Source organism: Pagrus major, chromosome 20 (genome assembly GCF_040436345.1).
Source record: "Pagrus major chromosome 20, Pma_NU_1.0".
Taxonomy (NCBI): domain Eukaryota; kingdom Metazoa; phylum Chordata; class Actinopteri; order Spariformes; family Sparidae; genus Pagrus; species Pagrus major.
In genome coordinates, this window is record NC_133234.1 from 15,880,804 (window position 1) to 15,897,396 (window position 16,593).

The 16,593-nt window shown below is 39.4% G+C and overlaps 1 protein-coding gene across 1 annotated transcript in view; it reads right to left on the reverse strand.

The window, feature by feature from the left end:
- atrnl1b (attractin-like 1b) overlaps window positions 1-16,593 on the reverse strand; it is a 75,460-nt gene that overhangs the window by 20,440 nt on the left and 38,427 nt on the right. Inside the window, exons 22-26 of the mRNA XM_073489459.1 lie at window positions 14,086-14,180; window positions 13,793-13,871; window positions 11,460-11,617; window positions 6,926-6,987; window positions 1,471-1,549 (exon numbers count right to left, since the gene is read on the reverse strand). Of these exons, the coding sequence (XP_073345560.1) occupies window positions 1,471-1,549; window positions 6,926-6,987; window positions 11,460-11,617; window positions 13,793-13,871; window positions 14,086-14,180 (473 nt within the window). The remainder of the gene's footprint in view (window positions 1-1,470; window positions 1,550-6,925; window positions 6,988-11,459; window positions 11,618-13,792; window positions 13,872-14,085; window positions 14,181-16,593) is intronic.

A 16,593-nucleotide genomic window follows, 5' to 3' on the forward strand; every position in this document is an offset into this window, starting at 1 on the left:
ACACTGAATATTAATGGTTCATTTCTATCCCCTTTTCCTTAAGTCACTCACAGTATCTCTACTCATTTCCTTCATACTTTTTCCACTCGTCCACTTAAATTAAATCCACAATTATCTGAATAACTATCTTTCCTTTTAACCAAAATTATCTCTGACACAATAATGGACATTGTACTTCTTAAAGAAGCATTTGCAGACACAGACCTTGTCTGAGCGGTTGTCTAAAAGCTAAGGAACTGAAGCTGTTGTCATAATGCTGAGAGCATTGGATGTCGATATACATTGAGTTTAGGCCTGTGACATCATCAGCCCAATTGATCAGCCCAATCAGCTGGCACACCTTGTATTCATTAGCTGTTGTTTTTCAACAGCTGATAAATACTGCTGTTGAAAAACAGCTGTGTTTATCCTTCTCTGGATAAATACTGCTGTTTATCCAGAGCAGGATAAACAGCAGTATATATATTTGTTTTATACTGCTGTTTATGAGAGATGGTTTTCTCTGCATCCTGCAGAGCAACATTTAAACCAAATGTTAAAACAGCCAATCTGTATCTGAACTTTATAGTGTAGCTTGACTCTTATTTTTTATTCATTGTAATTTAGATTCATTTATCAAGATTAGTTTCTCCTCTTGCAATTAGGGATGCACAATATACATCGAGCCATAAATAAAGCAGATAATACGAAGCCAAACTGCTTTTATTGACAAGCACAGCATCGACAGCGGCCATAGGTTTTCAGTTCTATAATAGCCATTTGTTTTATATTGAGTATTTAATACCACTGACATGTCTGCATTGACAGATTATGTCAAAGCATTTAATTTGAATTCTTAGGCAAAATGCTCCATAAAAGAAAATGTTTGTTTGTGAAGTGTTTTGATTTAATCTACTAGAAAAGACAAACAAACGTTTTTTTGCTGTAACGGCGATTTCAAATATGGATAGATGAGAGCTTCTTATTTACAATTAATATACGACACAAGGTTGTATAACAAAGCTCCAATTGTAGTTCCCTAAGCTACACACAAAAAAACTAAACTATACAAACTAATGATTAAGCAAATTAAGTCTGAAAATTCATTCGCTAGATACTTCTGTATCTTTTGCCAGATGGCAGCAGGGTGAACGCCTGACCACATCAATATCACTCGTGCTCGGTAGTTGGGCACCAATGATGGTCGAGTCTGGTTTTAATCACTTTCCACCTGATGCAGAGCCTTCCAATCCTAGGTTGTGAAGCAACCATGCCAGTTTAACCAGTTATCACTTATCTCATTGGTATTGGCTAATAAAATATCCAGATTGTGCATCGATACTTGTAATTATTTTTGGACCAGACCAAACTGCACAGGCTTAACTGCTAGTGCAATCTTTCTTAAGTGTCCAAGTGTTTCAGAGGAACGGGGGCATCACCATGTTGAGCGTTGATATTTGCAGATTTGTAAAAACATTTCTATGGACTTACTTCTCTCCGTCGTGAAGCCCAGCAGGTCTGTTTGATCTTCCACACCACCGCTGCCACCAGGAGTAGTGATAGAAAGCAACTGAAATGAAAGAGAGGAAACAATATCAAACAAGTGGACTTTAAGTAACAATAGCTGCCGTTTAAAAAGTACCCACACTTGTTCCTTACAGCTGAGTTTCATGTTACTATGTTGCAAGTATCCCAATATTCACATGGAGTCCTTTACCAGCTACCGATATTTCCTCGGCTGTGTCTTTAAGGACCCCTCGGCTCTGATTGGTCAGCTCTCCGAGACCTGAGCAGGCACCGCCCACTGTATTTTCTGTGTCAGTATCAGCACTGCCATAGAAACGGCCCATGAGGGAGGCATTGCAGAGGGCGGTGACTGTATAGTTGTGACATCACAACGTTACAGAAGTCCTGATGGCTTATTTAAAGGAGCAGTTTCGGATTGTTTTGATACTTTCAAAGTATTTACATAGCACCAAAAGAAAGACTTGGAAATCTTGCCTTCTACAATATGAGACCTTTAAATATTCAAAGTTTCTATCTAACTTTAAAGAAGACCAAGAGATGATATGAAGAAGCAGGACATTCATTTTCTTAGCAGAGTGAGTATTTTGGCTGATTACTTCATTTAATAACCCAGCAGTAAAATCATTAGTCAAGGGAAATTCAGCAAGGTCCGAGAGCTACTGGAATGGAAAAATATGACTGATTGAGAGCTTCCACTTCATTATCCTGCTGACAGATGAGAATGTAAAGATTATTATGTGCTAAAGGGACAAAAATGTGTCTGTGGGGGTCTTTAGTGCCAAAGAGGGGAATATATTCATGGTTTAGATATCTACAGTATGCATTTGAGTTAGGTAAAAAACTTTAAGCATCAATCTACTTTAAATACAAGTGATAGCTCATTCATTAAGTATTATATCATTTCCCTTTGATTATTCTATCCTCACTTATTTAGAAGGGAACATGACCCTGTTCCTGATGTCCAGGAACAAAGAAAATCACATTCGGATTTGAAACACATACTGTAATATGACCAATGAGCCCTCGTCTTTAGGGACATGCCACATTTCTAAAGCGGGCAGTCTGGTCCAATAAGCACATTTCACCAGAGACACATGACTAGCTCTGATTTCAGGGGCCCATTTGTTAGCAATTTAAACGAGGCTTTCACTTTGCCTGCCACACCTGCCAGATCCATCGTCCGGGATCTTTGAAGAAGTTCGATAACGCCTGTGAGGAAGGTGATAACACTTGAAAAAAATACAGCTTTTCAAATACAGTTAGGCTACGGAGCCAAGAAAACGAAGGGAGGTGCGATTAAAGTGTTGAGTGATGGGAAACTCTTTGCTTCAAACATCTCGTCATCGCGGAAGGATTTTATTTTAAGAGGTGCACATGCTGGGAACCCTTTCATTCTTTTAGAAGTATTCGCACCATCTTAGACACCTTTGAAGATAACAGTGAATGGGGGGAGAGTGTTGTGTGGGCTTCAATGACATTTTCATGTGGCTGAAGTGACAAAAATCCCTAGACAGATGTTTGGCTTTCATCGTCAATTTTTTTGACAGTAAAGAAGCTTAAATCCACGTCGCTGTACCTTCCGCCGTTATTATAAGGAGCACTGCAATCATTCATGCTCTGACTCTTCGAGGTGTTGAAGGACAAATGTAAAATTCTTTACACAAAGATGCAAAGTTTACTTACAAGTGCTTATGGGTAATGGATAGGATGATGTGTAGATGTAGTAAGGACAGGTGTGAACTTCCTATTTTTCTAATCTTTATACCACCATGATTGTGATAATGTCACACAATGTGTAACATGAGAAAACTGGCCTTTGACGTAGAGGAAACTGAACTCAACACTGCTGTCTTTTAATTACATGCTCTTTTCTGTGACCAAAAGGATACAGTTACGGCAAGGGAAAACAATCAATAATATCTATAACTGCTATACAGGCTTTTTGGCTGCTAAAACGGGAACAACACGATCCAAAAAGCTTTGTAAATAACATCCTTACAATGCTCAATATCACAACTACTTCTTAATACCCCATAATGTGCTCATTTTGAGGTTCATATTTTTATTTTGGGTGCCTACTAGAAAATGTTTCTGAATGTTCCAAAAAGACACATTTTTCTAATGCTGTCCAATGCTGCGGCACCTCTATTCACACGTTGTCTTAACGCTCCGTTTAAGTGCCTGTCTCTTTAGGGCCGCCCCCCTAACAAGCCCAGTCTGCACTGATTGGTCAGCTATCGGAGGCCTGAGCAGGCACCGCCCACCATGATTCCACCCTTGTTCTGCCTGTGATTTTGCAAAACCACGGTCATGCTGTGGGTGTGGCAGAGGGCTGTGACTGTACAGTTGCGACATCACAACCTTACAAAAGTCCTGACTGCTCATTTAAAGGCACAGTTTTTGATTACAGGCTGTGTGCATTTCTGTGGATTGAGCGTTTTGATACTTTCACAGTAGTTTATACGGCACCTATATCCGCTTTAAAATAAAAAATGACAGGAATTCTCACTTTCTACAATATTGGAGCTTTAAAAAATAAAGAAAAATTATGAAGAAATCTTAAATGTCTTTAAAGTTTTTAGACTTGTGCATGAAATTGGGTGAAATGACTGACTGAGCAACACCAATGTGCATGTGTACACACTTACATAACAGTATACAAGCACACACAAATGGACGTGACTGGAATAATGCCAATTTTGTTAATTAGTATAAATTAGACCCTGGGGTTCCAATGCAAGTATAGTGCAGCAACCTTTTAGAGAGTTTCAACAGCATCTAATCAGAACACAGAAAACAATCTGACTCTAATTAGATTACAACTTTTTAGGCAGTAATGTGCAAGTAAATATCGTTTATGAAGTCACTCAGATGAAAAAGGCAAATGAGGAAAATATACTTGGTGTCTGAAAGGCTTGAAGTGAAAAAGGTGCGCCGATATTTGAATAAACTCAGAGGAGTAAACAGAGCTCGTTCCCAGTCATGCCGTCATCCCTTCACCCTCTATCTCTCATACAAGGAGGTCTGGAAACCCTGTGGGGTGATTTGACATTTTGTCATCAGGCTGATTATGTTTCCCGCAGGTTCATCCCCTTCAAACCTCCGCAACACTCGCACGCACACACACATACAACGGCTTGTGACTGCATCAGGGCCTTTTCACTTTTTCCTGAGTTTATGGGTCAGTGAAGAACTGGACACCAAGGATGCAAAAAAGACTCGGAAGAACTAGTACAACCTACATGGCTATGGAAAAAAAAACAAAAGAAGCAACGAATACGCTGCATACTAATGGGAAGAGATGCACAAACCTGGGTAGTAAATAGGCTATGTGTTTTGTGAATGCTGCGGTTGATTTCTATTGGATTGAGAAATCACAAACCAGAACAAGAATTAAATATACTTACATGTAAATTTGAGAAGAATTTGTTCATTTTAAAAGGTGCATTTAATTGGCCACATGTCGAATTCATACTCCAAACAAATGGGTGGCAGAGTATCACCAGAGTAACTGCTAACTGCTGCTAATTGTAGCTACCAACTTTAGCTGCCATTAGCTAGTTAGCTCAGCTAGTGCTTCTAGCCGAGTCTGCCCGGACTGGGAACTCGCAACACCGAGGGAGTGTTGATGTTTTTTTTTTACTCCTGGACTATCACCTCCTGAGGCACAAAGTGGCCCGGGCTAGCTGGTATCTCTGACACAATACCTTTTTTGATGTGTGGTCAGTAACTGTTAATAATAATAATTGTAACCTAAACATTACATAAAATTGCTACATATTGCACCGTCAGAAAAGACAGTTTCTCTTCCAAAACTTATAAGTAGAAAAAAGTGTCATGCACTCTGGCTCCATATGCATTTCTCTTTATAATCGGATGACGTTTCGGCCCTCAGTTCTTCTTCAAGATCGTCTGCCACACTAAGACACTGATACATTATGTGGGCCACACACTGGTAAACACGTGGTCGTGATCAGACAATCATCCTCCACCACTAGGGGAGGAACAAACTATCTTTTAAGGACTTAAAGCTTTGAAATAGACAGAGATGCATAGATACAGCCAATCAAATGACTTCCAAATTGAAAAGAAAAAAATGTTTCATACCACAAGTTAATTTAACAGTATTTTTGGAAAAAGTTAAACATCAGCTCTCAATAAACATCACAAACTTTATCTAAATATCCTGTTCCAGAAGTGCTCAAAACTTTTCCATGAGTCCGTTCTGTGACCCTATTTAAATGGTTTCCTGTGCGAATGATGCAAGCTGCTGTGAGACACATTTTAGATAAAATATACTCTGTCCTTCTCCCCTTTCCTTCCAAGCATTCCTGAATTTGGCTATTTAACTGTAATTTGATCAGATGTAGGCAGAAGATAACCGATTGTGTGACAGCTTTTTCGGGGGAAAAAAGTTATTGTGGACTGGGCAGTGATGGGCAGGTGCCTGGGGCGAAGACTGTCTTCTATTCCCACCTTGACAGCTACACAGATAATGTGTTAGTCCATCAGCTGCACTGGGTAGCACGACCTGGATTAAAATGAACACGCCTATACACAGAACTTGCAGTGTGGCAGCTCATGTCAGTGATTTTACGTGAGAATAATTCATGATTACTGCTCTCCCGCTGATTTGTTTATGTGCCTCTATTCCAAATCTAACAATTCACTTTAGCTTCCCCTAGCTGGAGGTCTTTAAGTATATCATTACAACCATGTGCATCCAAACACAGCATCATTTACTTTAAAGCTTTTCGCAGGGACAGCAATTTATTGTCATGGCTCCTAAACATTTATCACAATGCTAAATATTTTATAGCTAACTCACAGGTCATTTGTGAGTTAAGTTATGATAAAGGGTGGGTCTTTAAATTTCACAAGCATAAGATTTAGCCTATAACCTGTGACACTGTGTTAGAGATGCAACGCTGATCTTTTGAAACGCCACGATTTAACTTCAAGCATAAATTTTCCAATTACACTCACATCCTCTCAATATATTCAGGCTTTGCTGTGCTTTTCAGAGAACTCAATTGACTCATTTTAAACATTTCAATGAGGAGAGATTTCCATCGCAGCTCTCAGGATGAAAAATCATTAAGAGCCCTCGTATCTTGATCGCCCCTGCCTTCTCTTTAGACAGCACTTGCACAGCAATATGCAACCATTCAAATGGTTCGCCGGTTCATTTGCCACTTGGAAAAGTAAAATCCCTGCCTTGAAGACACAAGAAGCATTTACATGTACTCGGTTCAAAAAGGACTGGTCCAACAGGCTCAAGTAACTCAGTAAGTCCCGAGAGAGCGGGAGGAGGTGGGTCGAATTCTGGATAATGCTTTTAACTGCAGAACACTTAGAACAGCTAAAACAAAAGACAGAGTGTGTATATTTTAGTCCTATAAATATTTGACTCACTTACCTGAAAAATGTCACAAAGAACTGGACGAGGTCCATGATACTGTTGTGTTGGGAGAAGGCAATCTGTTAGAGAAAAAGAAGAGACACAGAAACACCATGTCAGAAATATGAAAAACTACTCTAAATGTACATTATTTTAAAGTCTGCACGTCATGTTTTTACATTTGAAGCTTCTACTGAGGTGTTCGAACAAAAGCTTTGAATGTATGTCGTCATATTTTATGACATCATCACCCTAAATAGAAAAATTATGATAAAAAAAACACCTGAAGAAAATCCTCAACTCATCAGATTTAATGTGTTAGTCTTTTCTACACTCGTCATTGTTATCAAAGGGATGACTCCTTGATGGAGTGCGGAGCAAATCCAAATACATACTATGATCATCTGCGATGTAACAATTACAGTAAGTAATTCACAATAAAAGTGTCAGAGTCAAAAATGTATTTTTTGTTATTGTGGTTATACAAATGTAATTCATGGTGCTGTTCCTGAGAGAGAGAGAACCCTCTTTCAACCACAGTGATATAAATATTGTTATTGAAAGGCTGAACGGCAACAAATATGTATCAAGTAGAATATTGTGTTACATAAAAACATGCTGTGAATTTGATCTTTTTTCAATAAATTTAGACTTTTGGACAACGCTCTGGATCACGGGAGTGAGAAACAATTCCGGGCAGCCACTACTGGAATCTAATTCTGCAAAGAGTATAGTTGTGTTAGTGAAGCCTAATCTTTAGCTGCAAATATGCAGATATACCAGGTTTAAACAGAATGAATAGACAGAATCTAATGTTCCTGATGGGCCAAAGACAAAGCAATAAAGTACATGAAATAAGCACAGAAAGGTCAGATGGGTCAGACCACTGTGTTTTACTCTACATCTTTAAAGGTTACAGTTAACCGGCTGGAAATGACAACCTAAATAAAATAAAATCAACTGCCTGCTGTGACTGTTGGCATGATGTCACCGTGATTAGGGCTATATAATATATATTATATATCTATATAAAAAACTGTGCAGCGTTAGACTTCTAATGTAGAATTTGAATGTCGATGTTTTGAAAGTTTCAAACTATTTCACAAAGCCCTAGAACAAGGGTTTTTTTTTTATGAAGCACATGAATTTAGTGGAACAAAATAAAGCAGCAAGCTTTTTGTTTGAAGACAATCTGTAACCTCTAAAAAAAATAATTGGTTGCAATGAATGTTTCACAACATCTGAAATAATTCATCCACTGATACTTTTAGAAGTTGAGTCAAATATTTCTAATCTGATGGATTCTGGGCCAACATCAAGCTCTGCTTTATTGACTTGAAGCCAGAGATGAACAAACACTAACTTATTTAGACTTTTCAAAATCATTTTGTTTCTGCATTACTCACTGGACTACTTAATATTACAATTAAATTCTAAACTTTTACCATCTTTCAATAATGTCCACAACAACCCATCTGCTTTAGGTGAACAACTTATAGTGTATCTCTTATGTCAGCAGCATGGCCTGTGAATAACGGCTCATAAACATGTTTTACCTTCATTAAAAGAGGAATTACACACAGCGCCAGCAGCTAATTCACATCTGATAGGCCACATCATAGGGACACGTCAATCTCTACCGTAGATGCTTTGAAGGCATTTTCTCCTCCGGGAAACATTTACAAACACGTCATCTTCAGCCGTATCGAGCTCCTTCTGGTTGACAGCATGTAGGGTTTGGTAATAGGGCACAAATTGTGCTTTTAGAGGTGGATTATTTGCGTCATGTCCGATCCTTTGAATGATGATGAGGCAGAACTCTTAAAAGGTACTTATTTTGCTGATACTATCACTGACAGATGGTGCTCTTGTCTTATTGCCAAAGCTAAAGACTGGGAAAAGGTAGTGGAGAATTCAAAAAGAGCAGATGCACTGGTTTACTATTGCAGGTGTGAAAGGAAAAACATCCCGCTTTCCCATTTCTCATTCATCTATAATGATAAACTACAGACAGCAGCAAGTGCATTTTAAAGACTGTAGTCTTCACAGGACTGATGTTCTTTATTGACAACTTCGTCTTTCTTGCAAACTTCTCCCACCTTTGACTTTTTCAGCCTTTCTAAGTAGAACATGAGAATCACTGATCTGAAATGAGATGCTCGCTGACATGGCTAACTTGACTGAAAAGCACACATTACACATTTTGCTGGCTTTAGTAAGTGGGACGGTTCTATTCAGTCCTTGCAACCCTGCTTTTCACATAATATGAGGTCAAAGCAATACGTTCAGGGTTAATTTGATTTCAATTTGTCAATCTCGGCCAATCAATCTCATCATTTAAGAATGTACTTCCATTATATCTGCCCTTTTATTCCATTGAACAGTCTCTTAGGTAACAATTATACTGATGTCACAGAAAAATCTTACCTCACGACCTTCCTTAACTATCACGAGTGCATTCTCAAATTCTGCTTTTATCCCTATGCACTCATCCCTGCATCATAAAGGCAAGTAAGGAAAGAGAGGCCTTATCCTGTTACAGAAGCTATCTGCTGTAATAGCTCAGGCCAGTCCATAATAAATAAGTGACGGTTGGCCAGGAAATCTAATAGAAAACTATTACTGGGCCACCTTCATAGATGGACTGACCCCCAAGATATCATTACCCCCACCGTGGTCAGTCCATGTACTTCGTGAAAGGGAGGGACAGAACAAATGTAAAAATCAATACTTGGAAGTGGGCTAATTAGAAACAAAGGTAATTGTGTGATATTTTTAGGAATGGAAATTGTATCCATCACATTTCTTTTGTAAAAGTGCCTGTTTTTTGTATAATTATACAATTTTAGCAACACAGTTGTTGCAGATTTAATGGCTTTTAATCTTTTTCAATAACAATAAAACGTGAAGACCATGCCAAATGTACATTCTCAAACCTGCAATGACTCTAATCTTGGCACACGCATCTTATCGACTATATTTTCTATCCCGATATTATCACCTTTTCAGTTGATATGGTGAATTTGTCAGCAAAAAGTTGCCTTTTACACGCACAGCAGATCCGGAGTCATGTTTCTGGCCACCTGATAAATGCGATTCCAATAATTACTCTCTTTGAATATCTGGCCCTTTAGCAGCTAAATGCCCCACCAGTTAGTCTCTAACTGTGTCTCCCCGCTGCTTGGAGCTGGGCAGGTAGAGTGCAGCAAGTTTTTGGAAACAAGCGCCTGCTGCAGGGAAATATGACACCATGAGAGCGGTGAAAGCGAACAGAGATGCTATCCAGCGCCATAGAGCTGAGGGGAATTGATGAGTTGGGTGATAATTCTTTGTGAATTTGTCACGAGCGGCCCCTTTCACATTACAGTATGCATATACTGTGTATCAAACTCACTTGGTACTGCTCCTGTAATATCAGTGCTGACTGGCAGGGTAGGAGCATGGGTTGTTGATGTTCACCTATTAAGCACCGCTAGTGGCCAGGTAATGAAGCAGAGTTTTTGATGGATTTCATTGATAGCATGATGTTAATGAATTGCGAGCGGTCATGCTCTACTATCTCTGTCATAAAAATGGCAAATGGCATTGTGATAACACCAGGATTGCCAAACTAATGCAAGAGAAACCGCTGCTAAAGACGGCAAATGTCCGGTAGCGTCTGTTTACGTAAACGCCACCAATGACAAGTGATGGCATATGATGGTCTCGAAGGGTATGATGGTCTCTCGAAGGAGATTTCAACCACAGCCCCTTGTAACTCCGTTCTGAGAGGCAAGGGGGCACTTGAAAACAAGGGGTAGGGTAAAAAACTGGAGAAGTGATTGTGCATTGAAATGTATTTTTGAGCAAACAGAATTTTGTGAATCTGAAGCGCTTCGATTTACAGCGTAAAACAGTTTGTGACACCGGATGTGTTTGTTATAATCACAGTTCAAAAAGCACTGCCTACATGTGAAAGAGTAAATGTTTGGTCTCCCTTTAATTCAGTGTTCTCTTTACTATGAAACCACTGACTCATTCACATCAGTGCTATGTGTCCTGTATTCCATTTTAATTGTATTGCCTGTAGGACTAAACCGTGAATATTTTTGACAAAAGCTTAATTGTTGTTTTCCTGCAAACCCCCAAATAACCGACAGCAAATGGCACTTCACAGTGCTGTATTTTTGCCCCTTTCACCACATCAAAGCCTCAATCTCCTCCATTCACAAAGAGGGCTGGAAAAAGGTTAAATGGTGCTTTGCTGTTGCCAGCTAAAAAACAGCTGTGCACCTATACACACTAACCATTGCTCATTAAATGTGTAATTAGAATAAAGTGCACTTGAATTCACCCTGAGCAACAATGGAGCTCTGCATCTGCAAAGATGGCTGCTCTATTTACGTATGTAGGACCGATTGTTCATCAGTCAGATGTCATAGATGACGCCACACATTCTGTATATCCAGTGAGTAATAGAAAGCAAAGACTTAACACAGAACAGAGAAAGGATCAGGTCCCTTTGTGTTTTCTGCTTCATATGAGTCAGTCCAAGGTCATAAACAGTTCTTACCTGGATCTTGATGGGCCATGAGAAGTTACTGACGTAGACATAAAAGGTGATATTGGGGTTGCTTCTGAAGGTGAACCTCTCACAGGAGAAACTGTCTCTGTACTCCTTGATGTTAGTTTTGGACATGATGGGCAGTTCCTCTCCAGAGATGGTTCCAGCTGTTGGAGCAAAGAGTTTGTGTTCAGCACACACAGAGAGCTCACCTACATGCAGAGATGGAGCTGGACTGACTGGAACATATTATTATGAATCCATTAATGGTTTTAGCAAGCCATTTTGGACAACAGGAAAGCACTCATAAGCAGCCATTATTATGTCTTAAGTGCATTAAACTTCTTTTTGGTCGACCTAACACGGCGTAGAGCTTTATTGTGTAATTACACACACTGTCTGTGTTTTATTGTTAAATGGATGTAGGAGAAAAGCACAGCTTGACTGCTGCTGTTCATAGGTCAACCGAGACACATTAGCACATATACATCATCTGAATCCATATTACTACCATCAGCTAATGCATTTAGCATATCTGGAACCGAGAATTTAGCATTTAGGGCAACAAGATCAACCATTTTCTATCATAAATGCTTGTTTGTGTCCATTTACGTTCAGTATTAATGAGCAGAGTGTCATTAAATTTCTGTGGATTTAAACTTTGTTTTTATATGATCATCACGAAACAAAAACTAATGCATTTCCGAGCCAAATCCTCGAAAAAATAAGTCTAATTTCCATCTATATAAATGTTTCGAGTCATTTCTTATTCCTCCTCATGTCAGTGGGTCCTCAACATTGACATTCCAACCCACAGCTCTGAAACAAAAGAACTGAAAATGACAGCTTGAGTGTGGCTATGTGAGCATGTTTATCTTAATTGAAATCACCCTCCTCCTCCCACCCAAAGGCGCCTCACGCTCTTGTCGATTGTCAAGAGGCTCCCCGTTCCTTCTGAGACACAATATCTTTGCAGGGGAAAGGGGACCCAACTTCAAATATTAATGACGGTGCTCCGAAAAGGTTAAGGTGGCGCAGGGGGAGCGCGGGAGGTTAAGGTGTTTCAGCGGTTGGAAAATGTCAGTGTTGTGGGGAGGGAGAAAGTGGCCGACGACTTGAGAGGAAGGGAGGGCAGGAGATAAACGGTGGTACTGGATGACTGCAGTGTCCTTGGGTGTCTTTCCTCAGGGGACCTATAATATCCACTCAACAGTGACAGTACACACTAACAAGGGAGGGTACATTATTGTTCCTGTTGTGCCAAATGACTGAATGATTATTGAGCCAAAGCAAATCTTTGACATCAGAAATGTAATGTCAGATTAAAAGCAAAATTGCGTAGAAATGGACATTTTGTGCGATCTGGCCTCCACCGATCCTCCACCGTTTCTGAGTGCAACACCACTGCCGTAAATACAAATCCCAGGTCTTTAACAATTTGCCAGATGTAATGTAGGTGCTAACTACAAACAAAACTCATTACATCGTAACAATGTTACGTGTTGAAAACTTGTACCTTGAAGTAAACATTTATGTAACGCTGTGATTCTACCCTCTCACTGAAGTCACATAGTGCAGAAACAAGTGATAGGGGGGTGGAGTGGCTGAGAAAGAGACACCTTTTGCCCTATTACAGGACACTGTACCATCAGAATGATTGTGATGCTGCTGTCAGAACCATGTATGTAATAAAGTCATATTTAGACCATTCATTCAGTGAATTTTGTAGTAGAATTTTACAATTAGCACCTTTTTATGGCATTGAGACAAAAATCTTATCAGCCTCAGTCTGTGTTGGCTTCTTCCTGCCGCTTGACAGAGTGTGTAATTTTGTGTGGTCGTGGAAAAATCATGCAGTGATCTGAAATTTTGAATATCTTATTTACCAACCTGCCAAGGCTGAAAATTATAAATTATATATTAGTATAAATGTTTATTCCATCCAAATACGAGCTCACTCTTGAGACGATTTCCTCAATTTTACAATTCTGACACCTTTTGACCCAAATCTAATAGCATTTGTGACCTTAGTTATTGCAGGCCATTTGTAAGGTGTACAATAAAAAATTATCTTACTGCATAATTACCCTGCTCTTTTTTTATAAATTTATGCAGAAGACAATCAGATGGATTTACAACACAAAAAAACCCTTAATTTAAAACTACAACTTTTTAGTAATGGACTGCTTATTCAATCTACTCTGACGTGATTGGATTGGATTTATAAATAAAATAAAATGACCCAATGGGCTGTGTGCACAGTTTGGCCCTTGTCAAGGTCAAACAGAGAGACAGAGTGAGGCATTTTTACGACACAATAAATAAACTGAAAGAAAAAGTACCTGTCGATCCCACCGACCAGGTGATGTTGAGGTTGAAGTTGTTAGATGCATTAATGGACATGTCCAAGTTCTTGTTAGCCTTTACAGGGAGAAGATAAGAACAACACATCATTAATGTAGTAAAACTTTAACTCATTATAGTAAAGCACATAATAAAAGCAGGGGTATTATATAAGGGTTATGATTTCAACAAGCAGTGGCGGACTTTGTGGGCCCTGCCAGAAGCCTAGTGTAACTTTCTAGTGTCTTGAGAGAAAAAAAGTCACCAATAAATTGTTTTCTGAAATAGTTACCTGCTCGGGCGAGGCCATAAAGTTGATGGCAGTGTAGTGATTATCATCTTCTTGAATGAGACTGAAGGTGAACTGGTAGTCGATCAGGAGATTGTCTATATAGAAAATCAGACAGGAAAGAAAGCTCTCATTTCACTTCCTATAGTTCAACATGAGGATGAAAATGCTCATTCTAAGCTGCCAGCTGTGGCTCACACTACTACTGACTACTATGACAGCATAAATACAGAGAGTTTCATACTATGTGATATGATCAAAAGAAACTTCCAGGCAATAGAGTGACTGATGGCGACAAGTGAAATCAAAATGTCTGTAATCACTTCCAATGACTGCAATCAGGGTGCACAATTTTCTCATCAAGCAGAGAACAAGTAGGGCTGCCTGACCCTGACAGCACGCTCTAAAAATCCCCCTGCAGCGACTAATAAAGCATCAAAATATTAATTAATAGTGGTCACATATCATTTCAATACACACACTTATCAGTATATAGAGTTAAATGTTGATTGAGTATGAGGCTTCATTTTTTGTTGACGAGCGCTCGGGCAGCAGATGATTACTTTTCCAGGGGGCACATTATTAGGGACAGAAATGACGATAAATAAAGACGGTATAATTTATCAACCTGAGTCTGACCTGTTTGTTTGAATCCAACTGTGAGGATTAAAATCATTTCTCACCGATGCTCAGGTCGAATTGAGTGGATATCATTTTGAGTGGGTGTTGCAAATAGCGCAGTAGGAGGGCTCGTTGTTCCCGTTTCAAACTTTAATATTAGAGCTCTGGCAGGTTTGCATTGTTGACCTTTAAATGCTAAATATCAGAATGGATTTTTGTTTGTAAGTGGCTCTAACATCCACAGACAAACCTGTCATCTATCAGCTGAATGGTAGAAAGTAGACGGTAATATAGCCCAGTTGATTTTCAGAGCAACACTGTTTCATCGCTTTCATTTGTGTCAATTGTTTTGTGTTACTTCCACCCTTTGAGGCCACTTTCCTTAAATAGGCGATGGGATCTTTGTATTGCAAATGATGAATATAAGATGAGAAAAGTTATGTTCTCAATATATTACAAAGGTCTTTCCTTCAGTGTGTTGTATATGTTGTTGTGTTTGTAAAAGATCATCAAAATTAAAAAGAGCTGCAACAGAAGCTCATCTTTTCCACAGAAAACACTGGTCCTGAACGCCTCGTCAGTAGTCCCGCCTTTAATTCTGCGACCTTGTGACACGTATGCCTAGTGGCTAGTTTGGCACATAAGGATTGATTTAGCACAGCTGCTCTGTTTTTGGTAGCGGTGCTGAGTCAGGCGTGTGTGAGCTGACCAATCAGAAGGGACTGGGTATTTGGGAGGGGGGGTCTTTCTAGGAGGAATACAGATCTGCAGCACTGGACAGTATGAAAAAACTGATGTGTTTTTTGAGCACTAAAGCATGTAAACATAATCTAGTAATTGAAATAAAATTATGAACCTGAAAATGAGCATACTATATCTCCTTTAAATGAATCAAATCACATAGATTTTCATTACCTCCTTTTATCAATTAATTTTTGTTACTTCCACCCGTCATATAAGAGAAGTTTGCTCCAAATTAGCAGTCAGAGTAAGAAATCAGCCAATAAACAAAGTGAGGTATCTGGATAATAATTAGTGTAGCATGCTTATCCATGCTCAGCCCTACTGAGCATGGATTAGCATGCTAAGGATTTTTTAAATCATTGATTAATCTCCCGATTATTTTCATGAATGAATTATTCAATCGTTTAGTCTATAGAATGTCAAAAAAATTGTAAACAATGCTCAGCACAATTTCCCTGAGCCTAAAGTGACATCTTCAAATTGCTTCTTTTGTCCAACCACTGCTGTCGTTGCAACTCTAACTCTGTAGCCTTATAGTCAGGAGTGTCATGTTTACAAGACTGCAGAACACAGCTCAAGAATGAGTCCCAGTGGTGTGCAGAGGTTAAAGCGAGCTCCAGGCTTTTAGTTCCTGTCTTCCCCTCATTGAGCCTGCTGTCAGGCTATGGCATTTCAAAAAGGGACAAAACCTTGGCAAAGGCTATGTTGTCAGTAGCGGAGTGTTGAAAGAGAGACATACTGCAGCAGCGTGAAGGACACTGCATGATGCAAATAAACACACAAAGCACAAACAACATGTGCAGCACACACAGCACACAGTTGCTTGCACTCATTGGCACTGGGTACCGACTTTATGTATTATTTTTCCTAGTGCGTCTTTTTACATCGCTCACCTTGATGTATTTCCCTAAGTCGAACTAACATTTACTCAACTTTCTAAATGAATGAATGAGTAGGTGGGCGAGTGAGTGAGTGAGTGAGACAAGTGAAGATTTTTTACTCCTCCGTCTCCTTGATTAGCTCCATCACTCACTCCTTCTGATGCACTTGACATTTTCACGACAAGTCATTCTGTCACCGAACAAGCGCCCCTGGTGCCAAAGTGCTAAAATGCTCCATCTGCCCTGAGCGGAAGAGTGGACGAGG